This window comes from Solanum stenotomum, chromosome 9, assembly GCF_019186545.1.
Source record: "Solanum stenotomum isolate F172 chromosome 9, ASM1918654v1, whole genome shotgun sequence".
Lineage (NCBI taxonomy): Eukaryota > Viridiplantae > Streptophyta > Magnoliopsida > Solanales > Solanaceae > Solanum > Solanum stenotomum.
The window spans coordinates 12,938,286-12,959,650 of record NC_064290.1 but is presented as its reverse complement, the minus strand read 5'-3'; the positions used below and the strand labels follow the sequence as shown (position 1 = coordinate 12,959,650).

The 21,365-nt window shown below is 29.8% G+C and overlaps 2 protein-coding genes and 1 pseudogene across 2 annotated transcripts in view; 1 reads left to right on the top strand and 2 right to left on the bottom strand.

Annotated features, from left to right (window-relative positions):
• Positions 1-21,365, top strand: part of LOC125876257 (OVARIAN TUMOR DOMAIN-containing deubiquitinating enzyme 11-like) — a 752,025-nt gene that overhangs the window by 149,166 nt on the left and 581,494 nt on the right. The gene's annotated exons all lie outside the window — the stretch shown is intronic.
• Positions 5,019-7,451, bottom strand: LOC125876249 (probable pectinesterase 8; annotated as a pseudogene).
• LOC125876258 (VQ motif-containing protein 22-like) lies at positions 14,792-15,756 on the bottom strand. The gene has a single exon (XM_049557391.1). It carries the CDS (start codon positions 15,686-15,688, stop codon positions 15,056-15,058), a length of 633 nt encoding a protein of 210 aa, XP_049413348.1. The 5' UTR covers positions 15,689-15,756; the 3' UTR covers positions 14,792-15,055.

Genomic DNA, 21,365 nt, shown 5'->3' with positions numbered 1-21,365 from the left:
TTGTTGTTATTGTTGTGGTTGTGATTATTTTTCAAATATCAACAATCAACAATTCTACGCTCAAATAAGCTCAAATTTTAAACATAAATTTCATGAATCATTATGAACAAATGTCAATCATTGATTTGTTAAAACAACAATAAATCTAACAAATTCAGTTAACACCCTTTCAGTTTTTTCATATATGTTTGTGCTCAATCATATATGATTGAAACTCATATTAAAATTGGCTAAAATATCAGTCATGTGTAGATTTTTTGCCCCCAAAAACACCGTTTTTCTTCTTCAAATTTCAAAACTCAAATATACTCCGAATAAGTTCAATTTTGAAACATATGTTTCATGTATCGTAAAAAAAATTCAATCAATCAATTAGTCAAAACAACAATAAATTTAACAAATCCATTTAGTACCCTTTAAACTTTTCTATGTATGTCTGTGCTCAATTATACATGATTGAAACACACGTTAAATTTACCTGTAATTTCAGGCGCATAATATAGAAGATGAAGAAGAGAAAAAGAAGTCCTGCACTTTTGCCTGAAAGTTACCTAATATTTTTTTAGCAAAATAAATACTAGTTAAATAGGGCAACCAAAATAAAACACCCGATATAATTTTAGAAAAATAAATGATCTAATCTATATATGGGGTAATTTCACTTTTTGATCAGCTAATATTACAAATATCATTTTTCGGTTTGCCACATCGATAAGACATGGCTAAATGAGATTATCCAAGAACTTTCAAGGAAAGCCCAGGTCTTACTCTATAGCGATATTTTTATGTAATTACAAAATTACGTGTATAAGCAATTATATACTAGTTAATTACTTAACATAGCAATAGTTTGTCTTAATTACAATTCGCGACCTACTTTTAGCTATAATTACACAGCTCAGTTTTTTAATTTTGTATAATTCGCACGTTTGTATGATTCAGAATTTGTATAGTATAATTTGTATAACTTTTGTATAATTCAGAATTTGTATAATATAATTTGTATAACTGTTTACACTTCTGATGTTTGTAATTGTATAAATTCGTTATTTCGAGTTTATACAAAAATAATGAAATTATACAAATGTACCCGCAAATTATACAAACCTGCGAATTATACAAATCCGTGAATTATACAAACGAGACAGCTTAAATTGTAACTATAGCCCTTAAATATGCAAAATATAGTTATGAAGCATAATTAAGTTTATTATAGTGGCTATTTGCAAAATTTCTTCTTTCATATTTTATAACATATATACACTGATATGTGTATGATGTATCCCTAAATTATAGACACAATTCTCTTAGGTGTAAGCATATTGTATATGTACTATTAATGTGTCTATATATATATTGCACAAAATTGTAATTGATAAACAATAAGATGTGTGTTATATAAAAAGAAAAGGATGTTGCTTATTTGTGATCACAATTGATCTATTTCTTACACTTTTTGATTTTTATATAGGGATAAGGGTCTGAAAAATATTTCAACTTTGGTCGAAATTGATGTTACGATACCAAATTTTGGAAAGGACCTTTTACCTCGATGTACTATTTAATAGTGTATTTTAAAGGTATATATGTGCCTACGTAGACATCATAAATATTGCATCATTTTAAATAGTAATGTGTCCATGTGGGCACATATATACCTTTAAAATACATTATTAAATAGTGCAGGGGTAAAAGGTTCTCCATAAAGTTTGATATCATTACAGCAATTTCGGCCAAAGTTAAAATATTTTCCATATCCTTTTCCTTTTAATATAGTACGGTCGTTTTAGTTATCTTTAAAAATTCTCCTTTTAACACTTAAAAAGAAGATAACTAAGCTACGAAAGAATATAGCCTATAGGTATAAATGAAGAAGAGAATTTATATCTTTTTCTAATCAAGGAATATAATAAAATAATAGAATAAATTTCGTCGTCAATTTATCTTCATGTGTCTTAAGAAGAAATTTCTTTGGTAATGTATAATATTGGAGAGAAGCTTAAAATAATCCATATCTTTGGCTTTGGATTTAGATTCATGGTCATCTTTGTTCTGTCATATAGAGTAATAATAGTCTTTCATATTTATAGTAGTGATACAATTTTAGTCCTCCATCAAATATATTTTCTTGAGATTGAGAGGTTCACCTCATCATATTTCACATGTATTAATATAAATTTTTCTTTTCTTGCAATGTTATTTATCTACAACAAATTGATATAGTTCGAAAAATAAATATATATATTTGGTTTAGTTGTAATGATTTTTTGGAAGAGCATTCTTCTTCTCACTTTTCTCTCTCATAAAATTATTGTTTCTATTAAATATAGAGGAAGACGAGTGAACAATCTATATACTAAATTGTAGACAAAATTAATGTAAAAATTGAGGGAGAACCAAAAATGCACTAAAATGACAAACACAAGGGATTATAAGTGTTCTATGTGGAGAAAAAGAAACAAGAATAATTATAAGTTTTAGCCCAAAGATAAAAAGGGACTATTTTGAGCTTTTTCTTCTATCATAGTGTGTTTAATAATTAACTTCTTTCACATTTGATAGTATACACTTTAAAGGTAATTAAAGATATCTATCTTTAATTAATAGAATTAATAATTTATTTATTTTTTACCTCTCCCTCAGAACCACCTTTTCGTATTGTTAGAGACTCGAGTTCACAACCTTAAGATTGAAAATTATGGGTGTTTATCATCCAAGCAACTCTCTCTAACCATAATTTGAAAAATAAGACAAATAATTTTTCTCAACAGACTAAAATACACTAATTACTAAGTAAAAGTTCATCTATAATAGTGTCAATGTGTATTTTCATATATATATACAAGATAAATCCGAAATAATATTACAACAATGTCGTTCAATTTTGGAATATTATACAATCGAGTTCATCGCACATAAATTTATAATTAGAGAGAGAAAATATAAAGAAGGAGAAGTTGCTAAGAGGAGAAAGATTGAAGCCACAAATCAGCATCAATAAAAGATGAGTTGAGGAATGGAAGAGCTTGTGTATCGTTAAGTCTTTGAACATATGTCGCCCTCAGCGCCATATTCGATCCTGCTCCGGAGCAATTATACTCCCCATAAAAAATTGTCCTATAATAATTAAGTTAAAAATTAATAAAAGAATAAAATTTATATTATTATTTTTTAGATGAAATGATTATACAATTACTTAACTGGTCTCTCATTGGGTCATTCAAGTCGTTCCAACCCTCAGGAGCCACGATATCCGTCATGTAAGTGTTAGCAAAGACGACTGTGGAGTAAGGCCTCCACGCACGCCCCAACCAAATTCTACCAGTGCCTCCTAAAGTGCAATTCACAAAAGCGAAACCACTATTTTCTTCTTTGGTAGCTCTGCCGTGTGCTGTTACTGCCCCGTTTATCGACTTCACTCCTGGGGCTACTGGGCTTGCTATTGATATTAATTGACAGTTCTACATTCGCGCAGTTGAAACTATTGGAATAAAAACATAACATGCATGTACGTATAGGTGNTTCCTTGATTAGAAAAAGAAATAAATTCTCTTCTTCATTTATACCTATAGGCTATTTTCTTTCGTAGCTTAGTTATCTTCTTTTTAAGTGTTAAAAGGAGAATTTTTAAAGAACTAAAACGACCGTACTATATAAAAGGGAAAATTGTCTGAAAAATACTCTAACTTTGGTCGAAATTGATGTTACGATACCAAACTTTGGATAGAGCCTTTTACACCGTTGTACTATTTAATAGTGTATTTTAAAGGTATATATGTGCCTACGTGGACATCATAAATATTGCATCATTTTAAATAGTAATGTATCCACGTGGGCACATATATACCTTTAAAATACACTATTAAATAGTGCAGGGGGTAAAAGGTCCTCCATAAAGTTTGGTATCGTTACAACAATTTCGGCCAAAGTTAGAGTATTTTCCATACCCTTTTCCCTTTTATATAGTACGGTCGTTTTAGTTCTTTAAAAATTCTCCTTTTAACACTTAAAAAGAAGATAACTAAGCTACGAAAGAATATAGCCTATAGGTATAAATGAAGAAGAGAATTTATTTCTTTTTCTAATCAAGGAATATAATAAAATAATAGAATAAATTTCGTCGTCAATTTATCTTCATGTGTCTTAAGAAGAAGACATGTTCTTTGGTAATGTATAATATTGGAGAAAAGCTTAAAATAATCCATATCTTTGGCTTTGGATTTAGATTCATGGTCATTTTTGTTCTGTGATATAGAGTAATAATAGTCTTTCATATTTATAGTATTGATACAATTTTAGTCCTCCATCAAATACATTTTCTTGAGATTGAGAGGTTCACCGCATCATATTTCACATGTGATAATATAAACTTTTCTTTCCTTGCAATGTTATTTATCTACAACAAATTGATATAGTTCGAAAAATAAATATATATATATTTGATTTAGTTGTAATGATTTTTTGGACCGTACAAAATAATAAAGAGCACTCCTCTTCTCACTTTTCTCTCTCATAAAATTATTGTTTCTATTAAATATAGAGGAAGACGACTGAACAATTCATATACTAAATTCTAGATAAAATCAATGTAAAAATTGAGGGAGAACCAAAAATGCACTAAAATTACAAACACAAGGGATTATAAGTGTTCTATGTGGAGAAAAAGAAACAAGAATAATTATAAGTTTTAGCCCAAAGATAAAAAGGGACTATTTTGAGCTTTTTCTTCTATCATAGTGTGTTTAATAATTAACTTCTTTCACATTTGATAGTATACACTTTAAAGGTAATTAAAGATATCTATCTTTAATTAATAGAATTAATAATTTATTTATTTTTTACCTCTCCCTCAGAACCACCTTTTCGTATTGTTAGAGACTCGAGTTCACAACCTTAAGATTGAAAATTATGGGTGTTTATCATCCAAGCAACTCTCTCTAACCATAATTTGAAAAATAAGACAAATAATTTTTCTCAACAGACTAAAATACACTAATTACTAAGTAAAAGTTCATCTATAATAGTGTCAATGTGTATTTTCATATATATATACAAGATAAATCCGAAATAATATTACAACAATGTCGTTCAATTTTGGAATATTATACAATCGAGTTCATCGCACATAAATTTATAATTAGAGAGAGAAAATATAAAGAAGGAGAAGTTGCTAAGAGGAGAAAGATTGAAGCCACAAATCAGCATCAATAAAAGATGAGTTGAGGAATGGAAGAGCTTGTGTATCGTTAAGTCTTTGAACATATGTCGCCCTCAGCGCCATATTCGATCCTGCTCCGGAGCAATTATACTCCCCATAAAAAATTGTCCTATAATAATTAAGTTAAAAATTAATAAAAGAATAAAATTTATATTATTATTTTTTAGATGAAATGATTATACAATTACTTAACTGGTCTCTCATTGGGTCATTCAAGTCGTTCCAACCCTCAGGAGCCACGATATCCGTCATGTAAGTGTTAGCAAAGACGACTGTGGAGTAAGGCCTCCACGCACGCCCCAACCAAATTCTACCAGTGCCTCCTAAAGTGCAATTCACAAAAGCGAAACCACTATTTTCTTCTTTGGTAGCTCTGCCGTGTGCTGTTACTGCCCCGTTTATCGACTTCACTCCTGGGGCTACTGGGCTTGCTATTGATATTAATTGACAGTTCTACATTCGCGCAGTTGAAACTATTGGAATAAAAACATAACATGCATGTACGTATAGGTGAAATTAATTAAAGAATGTAATTTGTGTACCTCGTAGATTGATTTGCCATTGCCAAAAATGAAGTCGATGGAGCCTTGAATATAACAATCCTTAAAGTAATGACGACCACGATCGTCATGAAGGGTATCCTGAGCTCCGAAAAATCCACAACCCCAAAAGGCAGCTTCATCTCCCGCTATCCTGATCGCCACTGCTTGTGCTCCTACCGCCCCGGGTACCGGCATTGGAGCTACATTCTGTATTTATTTATTGTAAACTTAAATTATGTACGTATTAATGTGATAGCGTTCAATTCCATCATGAACACCGTTCGTTTAAAATTTATAATGTGGAAACAAATAGTTTAATTTCGTGTACAAATAAATTATTGAGAAGTTTCTAGTGTAGTGACAAAGGTTGTTCAAAAACAAATTTATTGGTGTGTTATTTAGAATTCAGTTTTTCTTTAATCTTCTTGTTAATTATAATTTCTTACTTGTCGCTGAATGCGAGTATTGTGGACAATGGAATTACAAGTAGTAAAACATTCTCTCTTTTCATATTTACTTGTCCATATTTGATTTGGCATACTCAAGCAATCAATTTTTTTCAAAATAGTATCATCCCTGATTATTATAAGTCATTATCTAAATTATTGGAAATGAATAATACTTAATTATAGTAAGGTTAAATTATAATAAACTATCTCTTGGTTTTTCAAACTGGACAAATAAAAGTGAATACCTATTTTTAATATATTAAACAGACGGAGGGAGTAATAGCTGTACTTTCCTGCGTGAAATGAAAGAGAAAGAGAAGGTACTAAATCGCCTTTGTTAGGGAACACTTTATCCCTAGTGTGGTACTTTCTGACGCAACTATAATCCAAATTTAATTGAGCGTTAATGCGGGTACCGAATGAAACCCCAAAAAAAAAAAAGAAGGGTCGGTGATGATATTATATTATATTTATATACCATGAAACTTATATTCTTGGCAATGAAATTGGTAGAGAAAACTTGGACAGAGCCACTGTAAAATGTTCCATTTGCAGAATTGGCTGTGTCATTCCACACGATAGCTGTTGTCGTATACCCTTGCCCTTGAAATGTTATGTTAGGTTTTGTTTTTGGAATAATCACCTTTTCACTGCATTTTCAATCAAACAAAACAAAAATACGTTACGTATGTAGTTTTTAAATACGTAAATTTTATTTAAAAAAATTGAAAGATTCCATGTCCTAATTGACGGTCAAAAATTCAGAAGTTTGACTGTCAAAAATCAAATTATGTCACATAAATTAAAACATAGAGAGTGAGTAATAACTACTCCTACTTACAAATAAATGCCATTGCTTATCCATATTAAGCTTCTTTTGACACTAAAATTCCCAACAGAATCAACTGCAGCTTGCACTGTGGTGAAATTGCAACATCCATTTCGATCAACGCAGATAATTGACGTGTTACTAGGGTCTATAGTTGGAAAATTTGGAGTAAATTTGTCACAGGGAGATTGTCTCGCCTTATCATCGTCAGTGTCATGACGATGATGATGGTGATGGTGATGGCGATTAACAATACATAACGATAAAGCTGTAGAGCATCGATCAAGAAATCAGTTGAAGTACGTTCGGGGCGGTTGAGTTGATGCTAAAACAGCAAAGATTGCTATGAAAATTGGGAAATATATGGCCTTAGGATTCATTTTTTTTTATGGAACGATAAATAAAGAAGGTGACAATAATACTTATATATATAAAAAAAAATATATAGAGAAGGGTGACATTTAAAAATTGAGTTCGTGTATTATTATACCTTTAAGAAAACCTTATGATAAAAAAAGAAAATAAAGAAGTAAGAGTAGTACTTTAATTGAATGAAGTATAAGAATGGTTGGCATGTCTTGCAAATTACCCTTTCCTTTTTTGGGACAATACTATACGCAATACCTACCAACACATCAAATGAATGATGGATTTTATGCCTCTGGCTTGATTTAAAATAAGTGGTATTTTACCTAATTAATCAAAATAGTATTAATTTTATTTTTCAAATTTACCCGTATGTATATATTTCGAAGTCAATTAGTATAATTTTCTATGAACAAATACATATATATTTTTACTATTTCTTCAAAGACGTTTGATACACACATATAATACCATGCTATATTATTTTCACGCTACATATGCACATTCTCTTTATACTTGTCAACTTTGATAATACAAATTTAATTAAGGTTAATTTAGTCAATATTCTCCGTATTAGTTTGTAGGAGCAGACAGATTTGAAGAAGAAGACAAAAAGAAAATACTTCAGGTTACTTTAGACGGGCAAATTATCTTTAATTTTTAGTTCATACTTATATAACTTGAAGTTTGAGGTTGATATTGTAAAAAAAAAAAAAAAACTAAATTAAATTGTCAAAATATTACAAAACATCTTAATTTTACATGATATTGTAAAAAAAAAATTATTTTATAAAGCATAGTATAAAAATTAGTGGTGATGGCAATTATTAGTGTTCTTCTATTGCTGATTATTTATATTCAAAGGACATTATAATGTCCACTTAAATATACTAATCTCTTGAAACACAACTATAATAAATTAAAAAGCAATTAGTTGTTATTAATTAGCAGAAAGCTCGGAGGGTTAATTTAATGTGAACCACATTATTTAGTTCCTTGCTAATATTCTTTCATGAGAAACATAACGTGAAGTTTTCTTGAATCCATCTATCAAAGAGGGGGATGTTGCTACTATATATTATTATTGCTAGAAATGCAATTTTGAGTTTAGATTTCTACACTTGGAAGCAACTCAAAGATAGTTTGGCTAATAGTAGTTAAATTTCAAAGTCAGGTCCAAGTTGGGCAATGTTTCGAAGAACAGAATCAAATATTAGAATAGGTAATTAGCAAGGAAGGTGGAATTTTACGAGTGTAAAATTAGAGTTCGAATTTGTCAAGAATAGTATAAATTGATCCTACAAGAGTTATGTAAATGTTGCCCTATTTGTATGGGTTATTGTTGACAACAAATTTTGAATACGGAAAATTAACTGCAATCAAAATAAATAAAATAATATTTTTATTGATAAATCTTGTGGATAAAATTTTATTGTTCTTTTAGTTCGTTTTCTTATAATATTTCTTCGTAATTGAAGGACAATCAGTCGCGTGTTTTTCAAATGTATGATGACTCAAATCTCCTTGAGATGTATTTAATCTCCGAAAACATCGGACAACACTTCATTGTTTCGGGCTGATCTCTGAAAAGGATTTCATTGAGCACTACTTAGAAGAACTTTATAGTTGTACCGATGTTTCTTTGTGTCACGGTCCAATCCATCGGGCCGTGCGAAACCTACTCTAATACCTAAATAGGAGAATCCTCAACACTCAAACCAATCATGACATACGGAAAAATAAATGAAACATAAACTAACACCCTATAAAGTTATGAAATCACTATCAATTAATTTATGTTGGTGTTTTAAAAATGGGATAGCAAAAGGAATTAATTGAAATATCTCTCAATATTTTTATTAAGCATAATATGAATTTAAATAGCCATCTTGATAACATAATTTACAGAAAATATGCATAACAAAAATTCACAAAGGCTAAATAAGCTCAATAATTAAAACAACTTAATAAATATTTAAAGTTCAAATTCATTCTAAATCTAGGTAACTTATTTTGCTAAAAATTTATTGAAGTAACTAAAAGCAAACTCAACACTTCCCCTTTGTTTTAGATATTGCAATTTTAAAAGGGATAATGCATAAGTACCCCTTAGACTATGACCGAAATCCCAGAGACACACCTAAACTTAACCAAGATCCTGTTACCCCCCTGAACTCATTTTTTCATATTTTTGTGCACCTTTTGTGCTGATGTGGCACCTTCAACCACTCAAGTTGGTTGTGTTTATACACACTCGCCCGCCACGTGTGTAAATATTATTTTTTTAATTAAAAATTATTTTTTTTAAAAAAATTAATATTTTTTTCTTAATTTTTTTTTAAAAAAAAAAAAAAATTCATTTTTTAAAAAAAATATCTTATTTTTTTAATCTTGTATTTAAATTAATTAATACATTTTTTTACCTTGTATCGAAACTTTGTTTTTTACCTACATTCATTGTTTTTTCTCTTTTATTTTTCTATTAATTTTATTTTATTTGTCTTTCGTTTTGATTTGATTTCAAATGTCCTATATTTAAAATAAGTTAATTTTGAACGGATATCAAAATAAGTGAAGAAAATCAAATAAAACATAAAAAAATTAAAACGTTAGAATTAAAGGAAACTTTTAAGTTTTTTTTTTTGAAAAAAATACACATATTTTTTTAAAATAATTAAAAGTGAAAAGATAATAAATTAATTAGAAAAAAAGTTTAAAGTGAAAAGAAATTAAAATAAATATTTTACAAAGAAATAAATAAAAATAATTAAATATATATAAATTTTATTGTCAATAAATATGTGTACTAACTAAACATGTGTCTGATTTGTGCACTTATCACTTGCCTTCAAGAGAGTGTGCACACTCTCTATGCCATGTCAGCGTTTGCGGTGTATTTATTCCATTTTAAATTAGTTTACGGAGGGTAATAGGACTCTAGTTAAGTTTATGTGTGTCTCTGGGATTTCGATCATAGTCTAGGGGGTACTTATGTATTATCCCATTTTAAAAAGTTGCTCCTCCTCGATTTCTGTTTCTGTTGTTTGTACTTGATGATTGTTTTTAAACTTGCACACTTTTATAACATGATCAGCTTGTTTGCAATTTTCACATATTGTATTAGGTTTCCATCAATAAAAATGTTCAAGTGTGTTCTTCCTGTAGTAAATATATCCAATGATGAACCTTTCAAATATAATTCAAGTTTCATCTAGTTAGCTAGACATGAACTTAGAAGGACGGTATTAGTGAGCTAAGAAGGAGAGTCAAGCTATTAAGAGTATATTAAGCGGCTTTATAGGTCTATATATATATATATATATTTATTTATTTATAATCTCTTCGGCCACACTCTTAAGAGTAATAAATAATGCTTACAACAACCTATATATTCCACTTTGACATCTCAAATATGCTATCTAGGCACATATGAAAGATCATAAACTTAATTAGAACATGCTCTTGCTAATCTAATGACTTAGCCACACTTCATTCCTCTCATCTAAGAGTCATAATACCACACTTGTATCACTCACATTTATCGAAAAGTAGCACCTTAATTCCTCACCTAATTTATGTCAAACCTACTAGATTAGATCTCAAAACTAACATCATCACCTTCATTTTGTCATCCTTTTTATCACGACACTCATCTCAACTTCAAGCTTAGTGTCTAGTACTAAACAAAAATATCAATATAATCACATACTCTACTAGCTTACGACTACTAGATAAAATTAAGAAACACTCACCCCCACTAAGACCACATGCCAAGTAGTCAATCTTTATCGTCAGTCTGCCTATTTACAAATTATCGTCACATTTCCTTTCACAACCCAAGTATTATTTATCAATTCACTACACTTTATTGCCGAATTAGCTCTATGACCCTCTGACTACCATGAGACTCTCCCTTCTAAAATCATAATCTCAAATTAGATCTATCACCTCATGAATAATCTGCTCTTCTATTCAACACCTATACTTGATCTTTATTAACACAATGACACATCGACATAAACTTATTTCTGATTAAAGTACACTCTAACTCAACATAATTAATAACTATTCATTTACCTTCTATCATTAAATTCACACAAAATTATCACTCTTTAGCCTACAAATAAGGGGAAAACTTCTCATTAATTATTTACTAGGTACATGACTATAACTACATACTTTACTCAATAACTAACATCATTCTTAGGTTCCTACACTTCTAAATGCATACTTCTAACTCTAGGCACTTCTACTATTACTAGCTCATAATATCGCAACTCACACTATCTGTCAGGTGAAGATACTGTCCAAGCATTCTAATACACACTTCCCTCTTAAAAGGTATCACCTAAAATAGGCTTTCGAGAAGAGAGTTTGAGAGTACATCTCGCCTTGGCTCAAACACACGATTCATATGAATAAGGATGCATTCTTTCAAATCAATATACTTAAGCACACTAACGGGCTTCTCACAAGCCTCTCTACAGTCTCTTGACTTTCTGAAGACTTTATCCGAAAGTAACTCATAAGGATCTGGGCTTTGCTATTTCAAGTACCTTGAGTACGAGGGGTAGTCGAATGGATTTGAGAAACACGAGTCTGAATAAGTTCCTTATGACACAGTTCTATTGCACGATAAATTATTTAAATGATTTTATTAATATAAACTAAATTATTTTTCCATGTTAGATTCTTTTTTATGATAAATTTTAGTTGAATGATTTTATTAATACAAACACTTAAAATGAATGATTTTATTGATTATTCAAAAAAAACAAAATTAGTAATTTAGCTATATAAATTCATAATATTGAGTAGAGATATCAATTCTTATTATCTATGATTCATATAAGCAATAAAATTCACAAAGAATTTCACTTTCATTGTGTGTTATTTTCCCAACAACTACAGATGTGTTTGGTGTGAAGAAAAATATTTTTGGAAAATGTTTTCCGATTATCCCATGTTTGGTTGGCTTAAATGTTTTGGAAAATGGTTTTTACATCAACTCATTTTCCTCAAATTTAATGAAAATGACTTCCCTTGATAAAAAATTAAGAAAAATATTTTTCAAAACTCTACCATGTACCTCGAACCCGACCCTACCCATCCAAAAAAAATTAAATTTTTTTAATTTTCTTATTTTTTAAATTTAAAATATATTTTTACTCCTACCCCATACACCACCCCCAACAAAAAAAGTAAAAAATTTCAAATTTGTTTTTTTTAAAATATATCAAATTTTAAAATTTGTCTTACCTCACCCAACCCCTACCCCCCCCCCCACCCACAAAATATATTGTTTTGGAAAAACATTTCATTTTTTACTCCACCCAATACCTTGACACCCCCCTCCCCCCGGTCAAATTTTTAAAAAATATTTCAAATTTAACTTTTTTTTTCGCTTTTTACGCCCTCCCCCCACCCCCAACCTAGGCCACCCCATAAAAAAAATTGTGAAAAATATTTCAATTTTTTTTAAACAAAATCATTTTTATGTCACCCCCATAAAAAAAATTAAAAACTCTTTTGGAAAATACCCCACCCCCATCGTTTTTGAGAAATATTTCAAATTTAAAAAGTTTTCATTTTTATGCCCCATCCACCNNCCCCCCCCCCCCCGCCACCCATCAAAAAAAAAATTAAAAAGTATTTGTTTTTGAAGAATATTTTTTGGGTCAGGTTCTAGGTCAAGTCCTAGGTCAAATTTTAGGGTCGAATTTTGGAACGGCCATCGTTTTTTTTCCTAGTTCGGGTGACAGGGTTGGGTCCTAGATCAAATATCAGGGTTGATTTTCGAATCAGAAATTATTTTCCTAAAGAGTACTTTCTTGTCTAAATCCAAAAATAAAAGATATTTTCTGGAAAAATATTTTCATTCACCAACCAAACATTAAAAAAAAAATTTACTCACCAACCAAACATGAGAAAATAAGCTACAAATGCACTTGTTTTTCAAAAAATCATTTTTCACGAAAAATATTTTCCTTCGTACCAAACACACCCAGCCTTATATGTTACCAATTTTACCAAAGACCAAGTAAAAATCCTCGTGGACTCTTGTTCGTGTCAAAAGGAATCTAATGAAATAGAATAGCCGTAGTAAATAAATAGGAGCAATGTGAATTAGTGGGATTATTACATGAATAAAACAAAGATTAGTGAGTGTGGAAAATTGACTTTGTCAAAATAGTTGTATCTCATTTTTTCTACTTTACACGTTGAGTGGGGACCTACTAAGCTCCCATACAACCCCTCTAGCCTCTTTCCCACGCATGTCAATCCTTTTCTAAGTTGAATATTTGACAAATTAGACAAAGTGTGCGCTTCACTTTATTGAACAGTGCTTTTCTTTTCTTTTATTGATTTTGTCGTTCGGTATCTGATATTTGTATTAAAATTTGATTAATTTAAATTCGCACGAGATAGGACTTATTCGAAGAATAGCGCTCCCCCTGAGAATAATCTTTTCATCTTCATGTCTCAAATTCAAGATCTATGATTAAGAAAGGAGCATTCTCATGTACTCCAACACATTCTTTAGTGGTTGAACATTTCTTTATTCTCTCTTTCTTATTTTTTTATTTTAGAACAAGGAAAAGGGGGGGAAATTTATATCATGAGTGTCGACATTCATGCCCTTTTTTAATTTCTTCTTTGTGTGTGTGTATAAGTGTATTCCTTACCTTAATTTATTTGTCATGCTTACCTTAATTTATCTGTCATGCAAAAAACATTTCTCTTTGTTGGGTTTCTTTAAAAATAAAAACAAAATATTAAAGCGTGTAGGGATTCAAAGAAATTTGATTTAACTTCGTCCTTTTCATCTAACTTAGGTACTTTATTTTGTACAGTACATAAGTGCTTTTATAGGATCTTTTGAATTGAAAATGAACCGATTGCTAGGAATGACGATGCATCCTAGGGTGGTCTCTATCTATGTATACTTGATATTTGTTCGTCTTTTCTCGATTCTTTTACATTTTCGGAAGAATAGAGAAAAGACGAACAAATATTATATATATATATATCCTTTATTTTAATATCCGTGACATAGTTTGAATCAAAATAAATCTAAAATATGCCATATTATTTGTGTGATTATGAAAATATTTTGAAATTTATGATATTAAATATGACATAATATTTGTGTGGTGATTAAAGTTTTTCATTAAGAATAAAATAAAAAATATAATGCTAATTATTTTAAATTTTAAAATGTGCTATTTCAGGTTATCACAAAAATTGAAATAAAGTGAGTATACGAACGTCTCAGTAGGCTTAATTGATTATAATTGGGCAGTTATAATAGCTTGCTGAATTTAATAATACATACGCACGGGAAAAAAAAAGAAAAAAACCCATTTGAATTATCTAATATATTAAAAAAAAAAAAAACCTCTATTACTCCAAATAACAGTATTTTGTCAAAAGGAAAGAAATAAAGATATGAAGAAAATTACATATGATTAATACGACAAAATTTAAATTTAAACTAGACTAATATAAAATATAAAATGAACCAACCAACGAGGAAGGATATTGTTGAGGGGCTATGTACAGGTACTGAGCACCGATATTAATGTAGTGAAAACGACGGAATGGGTAAAATTGAAGGACTATTTATGTCAATTTCTCTTTTTTTAAGTAATCAGAACGTGAAGTTATTTTCCGACTTGTTCTCATTAGAAGGAGAAGAAGTATGGAGAAAATTACCAGCACGACCTTGAGCAGCAGGAGATGGTCGAGTAGTAGAACTGCCCAATGTACTGAACATGTAAGGCAGTTGGTTTTGCGGAGGCACTGGCTGCGCTTGAAATTGGATATTATAAGTATTCGGGTTCATAATTTGCTGATTATTAGGCCCGAAACCCAAGTAGGCCCCCTGCGATGGTGCAACAGATCCACCAGTGAACTGTTGCACCATGGCACGGAAATTTGTAGTATCCGTGTTCAACACGGTGGTTGGTGTTCGCCTAGAAGCCCTTGATCGCCGTCTGATGGGCTTGGAAACACGCCCCTCAGATGGCCCGGTGCCGTGTTGGTGTTGGTGTTGGTGGTGATCTGGAGCACTGACTACGGAAGAGGCCGTGGTGGTGACAATTGTGGCATCGGAGAACATAGTGGTTTGTGGAGATCTTTGAGGTTGATAGAATTGCATCCAATTTGTGGGGTTATTTGGCATGGTTTCACTCATGCCTATAAAAGTAATAAAATGTAGAAAAGAAATGAGAGTTTTTTTGTTTTTTGAAAACCTTGTGTAAAGAAGAAGAAATACAAACATAGGATGATCCTTTGAATTTATAATAGTAGGTACATAGTTTTGGTTGGTCAAAGTACATTATGACTAATACATATACATAAAAATAACTATAGTAGTTAGTGGTAGTATCATCATGATCAAAGGCGGAGCTAGAAATTTGGATATATGTTCAATTGAACTCACTAACTTGTATTCTAATAATATGTTTGTGTTAAATATTATATTAAATTTAAAACTTGGCTATTACTCGCTTCGTTTAAAAAAGAATGATCTAGTTTGATTTGATACAAAATTTAAGAAAATAAAAAAGATTTTTCAATCTTGTGATAATAAATTAAAGTGATAATTAATATATTGAAATGCCCTATAATCTTATCGTCTTAAATATGTCGTGTGAAAAATTGATAATAAAGTATTATAAAAAAAATCATTCTTTTCGAAAACAGACTAAAAAACAAAAACAAGTCACCCTTTGGATCCCGCTCCCCTTCATTACCCCTTCCCTCCATTTCGTCAATTGCACGTCTAGATTAGAGACATATGTCATATTTAAAGTTGGGAGAAGGGATGGATTTACCCCCGAACTTCAATAAATGGTACGTATATGCCCTTCGTTATACTTTCAATCCACATAAGCCCCTGCCGTCCAATTATAGGTACACATATACCTCTCTCACTAACGGACCCCTAATTTCTTACACGTGTCTTAATCCTATTGAACTACCCGTTTGACCCTTTTTTTTAACCCATAACCCAACTATCCGCCCCATAACCCAATACCCACCCAATTTCCTCTAAAAGGAATCCTAATTAAAACACCCAAATTAACACACCAAAGTCAGAGGTCCCCGCGTATCTCACACACCAAAACCTTAGTCGTCCCCTCTTGACACACTGCCAAATTGCACACCACCAAGATTACCCTACCAACCATATCGTTGGTTTTGAGCAAATGACAAGTCAATGTCATTTTCCAGGCCAAGTTGAATATCGAATGTGTTCTTTGGTCTCCTCGGAGTTGTCATTGAGAAGATTAATTAGCAGAGATATTAGTTCCATCTGGAACAATTTTCACTTTGTTGACTTGTGCCAACTAGAGGTTGTCTAATGCGACAACGATGTTTGGTTGAACTCTGGCATACCTCGACACTAGTAACGGCTTGAATGCCGATGAAAATTGCGGCGTGCACAATGTAACCCTAGGTGTGTGTTTAGCATAGGAATTGCAGTTATGTTTCACAGATGACAGATAACATCTACAAACAGAGAAACTGAAGTTGGAGAAGGCAGATGATGGGATTTTGTTGGAGATAATCTCTGACAAAATTGATTACGAAGATGAAGAGGAATAGCTGGAGGGACGAGTAGTAAAGTATGTAGTGGCAAGTTGTTGACGATGACAGATTCTTCAGAGCTCGAAAAAGAGTTGAAGCAATGATTATTCCTTGATTTTATTTCCAATGTGGTATGAGAGAGAAGCACATGTGGATTCTCCGCTACCCATTGAGCAATTTGGGTTATATTTTTGGATCTGGGTATCATGTATTTGGGTGGGGATTTTAATTTTGGTAGAAAAAATTAATAAAGGGACGAATTTTGGTGTGTTAATTTGGGTGTTTTAATTAGAATTCCTTTTAGAGGAAATTGGGTGGGTATTGGGTTATGGGGCGGATAGTTGGGTTATGGGTTAAAAAAAGGGGTCAAATGGGTAGTTCAATAGGATTAAAACACGTGTAAGAAATTAAGGGTCCGTTAGTGAGAAGGGTATATGTGTACCTATAATTGGACGGCAGGGGCTTATGTGGACGGAAAGTATAACGGATGACATATACGTACCATTTATTAAAATTCGGGGGTAAATCCGTCCCTTCTCCGTTTAAAGTTTAAAGGTCAAGATTATATTATATTAGCAAATATCATAATCATAGTTAAGTCAATTAATTTTAGAAAACTACTTTCCAAATTTGATAAGGATTACAATATATTCTATACAAAATTTGATATTTATTAATATCATTAATTTCATATTATATTTTTGTATTTAAATATTAAATTATAAATTTTTAGTTTTAAACCAATTATTTTTAAATGATAAAAGATTGCTCTTGTGCATTCTTTTGATTACTTCTTAATTACTTCTGATCAATTCCAACGTTCTCCTTTTTTTGGGATCATTTTTCAGCTTATTTAATTTTACTAAACAATTGCTAGAACGGAAAATGATTTTTTTTGTCTATTGCTACAGTACGTTTTAAAAAAATATATAATTAAATAATTGGAGTGGATTAGTAAGATAAATAAAATAGATACCTTCTTATTTCTTATAATGAAAATAGTTTAAAATAAAATTAGATTTCAACAAAAAAAACATTTAAATTGATTGGGTGACTTCTTAAATGAAATATCAATAGTTGAGTGACTTTCTAAGTAAAATATCAATAGTTGAGTGACTTCTAAGTTATAATCATTAATTTCATATTATATTTTTGTATTTAATATTAAATTGTAAATTAAAAATATAATATGAAATTAAAGATATTAATAAATATCAAATTTTGTATGGAATATATTGTAATTCTTACCAAATTTGGAGAATAGTTTTCTAAAATTAATTGACTTAACTATGATTATGATATTTATTCATATGATATAATCTTAACCTTTAAATTTTAAATATGACACGTGTCTCTAATCTAGACGTGTACTTGACGAAATAGAAAAAAAAGTAATGGAGAGAAGCCGAATCCCCAACAAAGGAAGTAAGATTTGAAATGTTCATTTAAAATTTTGAAAAATTATAAAATTGAAATTTTGGCTCCTCTTGCTACCGATCATGGCCCAACTGCCGCCCTCTCAGCCGGGGTCCTTATTGACACGTGAGTATCACGTGGGTCTGCTGGAAGAGAAAATATGTTATATTTTTGTTGAATAATCCTCTTTATGCTTTTTAATTTTCTCATCATGTGAACTAGATATACATTGACAATTCAACGAAAAAAAACAAATTTATTTGACAAATAGTAATATTTTTCTATTATTTTAATGTTAAACTTTGTAACACGTTCTTTAAAATCTTGCATATACGCTTTCCGTTTCAATTTACTTGTCAAATAATTTTTAATTTAATTTTCCTTTTTACTTGTTATTTCTAAAGAATCAAGAAAAGATAATTTATTTCTTTTACTATACCTTTAATTTATTAACGTTGCGTTAATGTCTTTGAAAAATGTAATGAGTAATATGTTTAAGACTCTATTAATTAACAGGGTAAAATGGTAAACTCATTATATCAATCATTATTTTTTAATAGTTTCATCAAATCAAAATTTGACGAATTATTTTTTTTTTTTGGTTTTTTTTTTTTACCCTCCCTAGGAGCTCCCACCCCTTTTGCTCCCTTGGTGACTCGAACTCGCAACCTTCGAGTTGGAAGTGAGGGGTGCTTACCATCCGAGCAACTCCCTCTCGTCAAATTTGACAAATTAAAGATCAATGAAAGATCATGTTATTTAATTATTAATTACTCCCTCCGCCCAACAATAGTTGTCCACTATATTATTTTAGAATGTCCAGCAATACGTGTCTACTTTATGAAATTAATGGATGATTTTATATTTAGTTCCTAATTTACCTTTATCATTAATTATAGTTATTTCCCTATTACATTTTTCAAAACATTGTATTTATTATATTCAAAAAGTGATAAAGTAAAATTACTCTTCTACTTATTGTTAAGTGTATAAAGTTAACAGTGAACATGTATTGTTGGACAGAAAGCCTTTGTTTAGATTTGGTTGGAAATATGGTTTTGGCTTGAGTTGAGGTATTGAAATTAGTGGTTCAATCAACAAGAAATTAATTAAAGCTGTAAAAGGCAAAATTATTTTTGGAAAGCTAATTAAATTATTCATTAGGAATTCATGTCTAGTCACAACGGACCAAGATAATAACATTTTGAAAAGGAAAACTCCATTAAGTCTAGAGCAATGACATTCAAAAAGTAATATTTCCTTTCATTTTAATTAAAATATTTTTTTATCGAAAGAATAATAATTTTTCAACTAATATAAAAGTAAACTCAAATGGATATTGTATAGTAATTATTTATTATTAATAAGAGAAAAAGATAGAAGATAATTTGGAGGATCACAAAAACTCAATATAATTCAATACGGATTAGGTTTTATGAGTGGCTGCAGTTGCTGGGAGTGAAATCTTCTAGATGCAATAGTCATTCAAAGTGATGCATCTAGAAAATCAAATTAAATAAAAAAGAGTTGAGGCAAGTTCCAAGAAACAAGGGTGCCTTTCCATCACAACCAGCACAGTTCAATTATTGTCGATCGCTATTACACCTATCATCTTCATTATTATAATTTACTATTGTTAACACCTACACCATCACTATCAATCCCTATTACCCTCCACCTCCACCACTAGCACCAACACAGATTACCACCAACACATCAGCAAATACCACATATTAATTCTTCATCTACTATACCTTCAAAACCGTCAACTACAAGCATTAACCAACTTCATTATCATCTCATCAGTTACTCCATTTTGCGTATATAAATGTCCTACTTTATATCAAATAATAATTTTATTTTAGTAAATATTTATATTTTTTTTTAATTAATATGTAGTTATTTTTTATTTGAATTGTATACTTTTTATATTTACAACTAAATAAATTATGCACATTCACTATTTGAAAAATAAAAACATCTTATTTTAATCTAGAGATAATATCTTAATCATTCAGATTTATATTCAAATTCAGAGTCAAATCCCTAAATGGTCACTCAAGTTTAGGGAATTGCCTTAAAATATCATTTATGTTTCATTTAGGACCAAAATATCACTCAACTATCCCTATTTTCCTCCAAATATACTTGACACTTCAAAAACCTCACTCTCTCCTAGTTGGCATGCCATGTCATTGAAGCTTTTTTTTTTTAAGAATAGATTTATTTAATTCATCAAACTCATTTAACTAAAATAATTATTTTATTATTTTCTAAAAAATATATATTAGTTTATTAAGAAGAAATTTTCATGCTTAAGAATCTTTTATCATAATTAATTTTTTATTTTTTTATGCTATGAGGAATAGTTTTTTAAAACTTACTATAATGTCATCAATTTTGAATGCTTATAAACACATATATTCAAAAAATCTAGATATATAAATTACTCATGAATGTCAACTTATATCAATTGATCATATATTATATAATGGATCAATAATATTAAAGGTCAATTAACTAATAAAAATAATTAATTGGGTACTTTGAAATCCATACTTACAATATCTTTTTTTGAAAAGAAAATAGAAAGAATATTTATATTAGAAAATAAAATTTTGATCTTTATTTATCAGTCTATTGATCTCATATAATATGTATATTATTGAATTAAAACATGCAATTCAATTAATTATTACTTGTATTTCATGAATTTGGGATGAGATGAGAATATATATTGGTGTTTAATTGTATGATAAGTTAAAATATAATATAATATAGCACGAATAAGAATAAAAAATTAAATTAAAAATAAATAAATAATAATTTTCTCTTTCTTACCAACTTTTTGTCAACCATACAAATTTATTTGAATACCTTTGTAAAGAAATTGCTTAAAATTTTCAAATAATTTACTTAGGAATTTTAAAAATTACCAAGTAATAATT

Bases quoted from the DNA above. Each gene is read 5' to 3' on its own strand.
- LOC125876258 (XM_049557391.1), bottom strand. From the start codon at position 15,688: ATGTTTGTATTTCTTCTTCTTTACACAAGGTTTTCAAAAAACAAAAAA.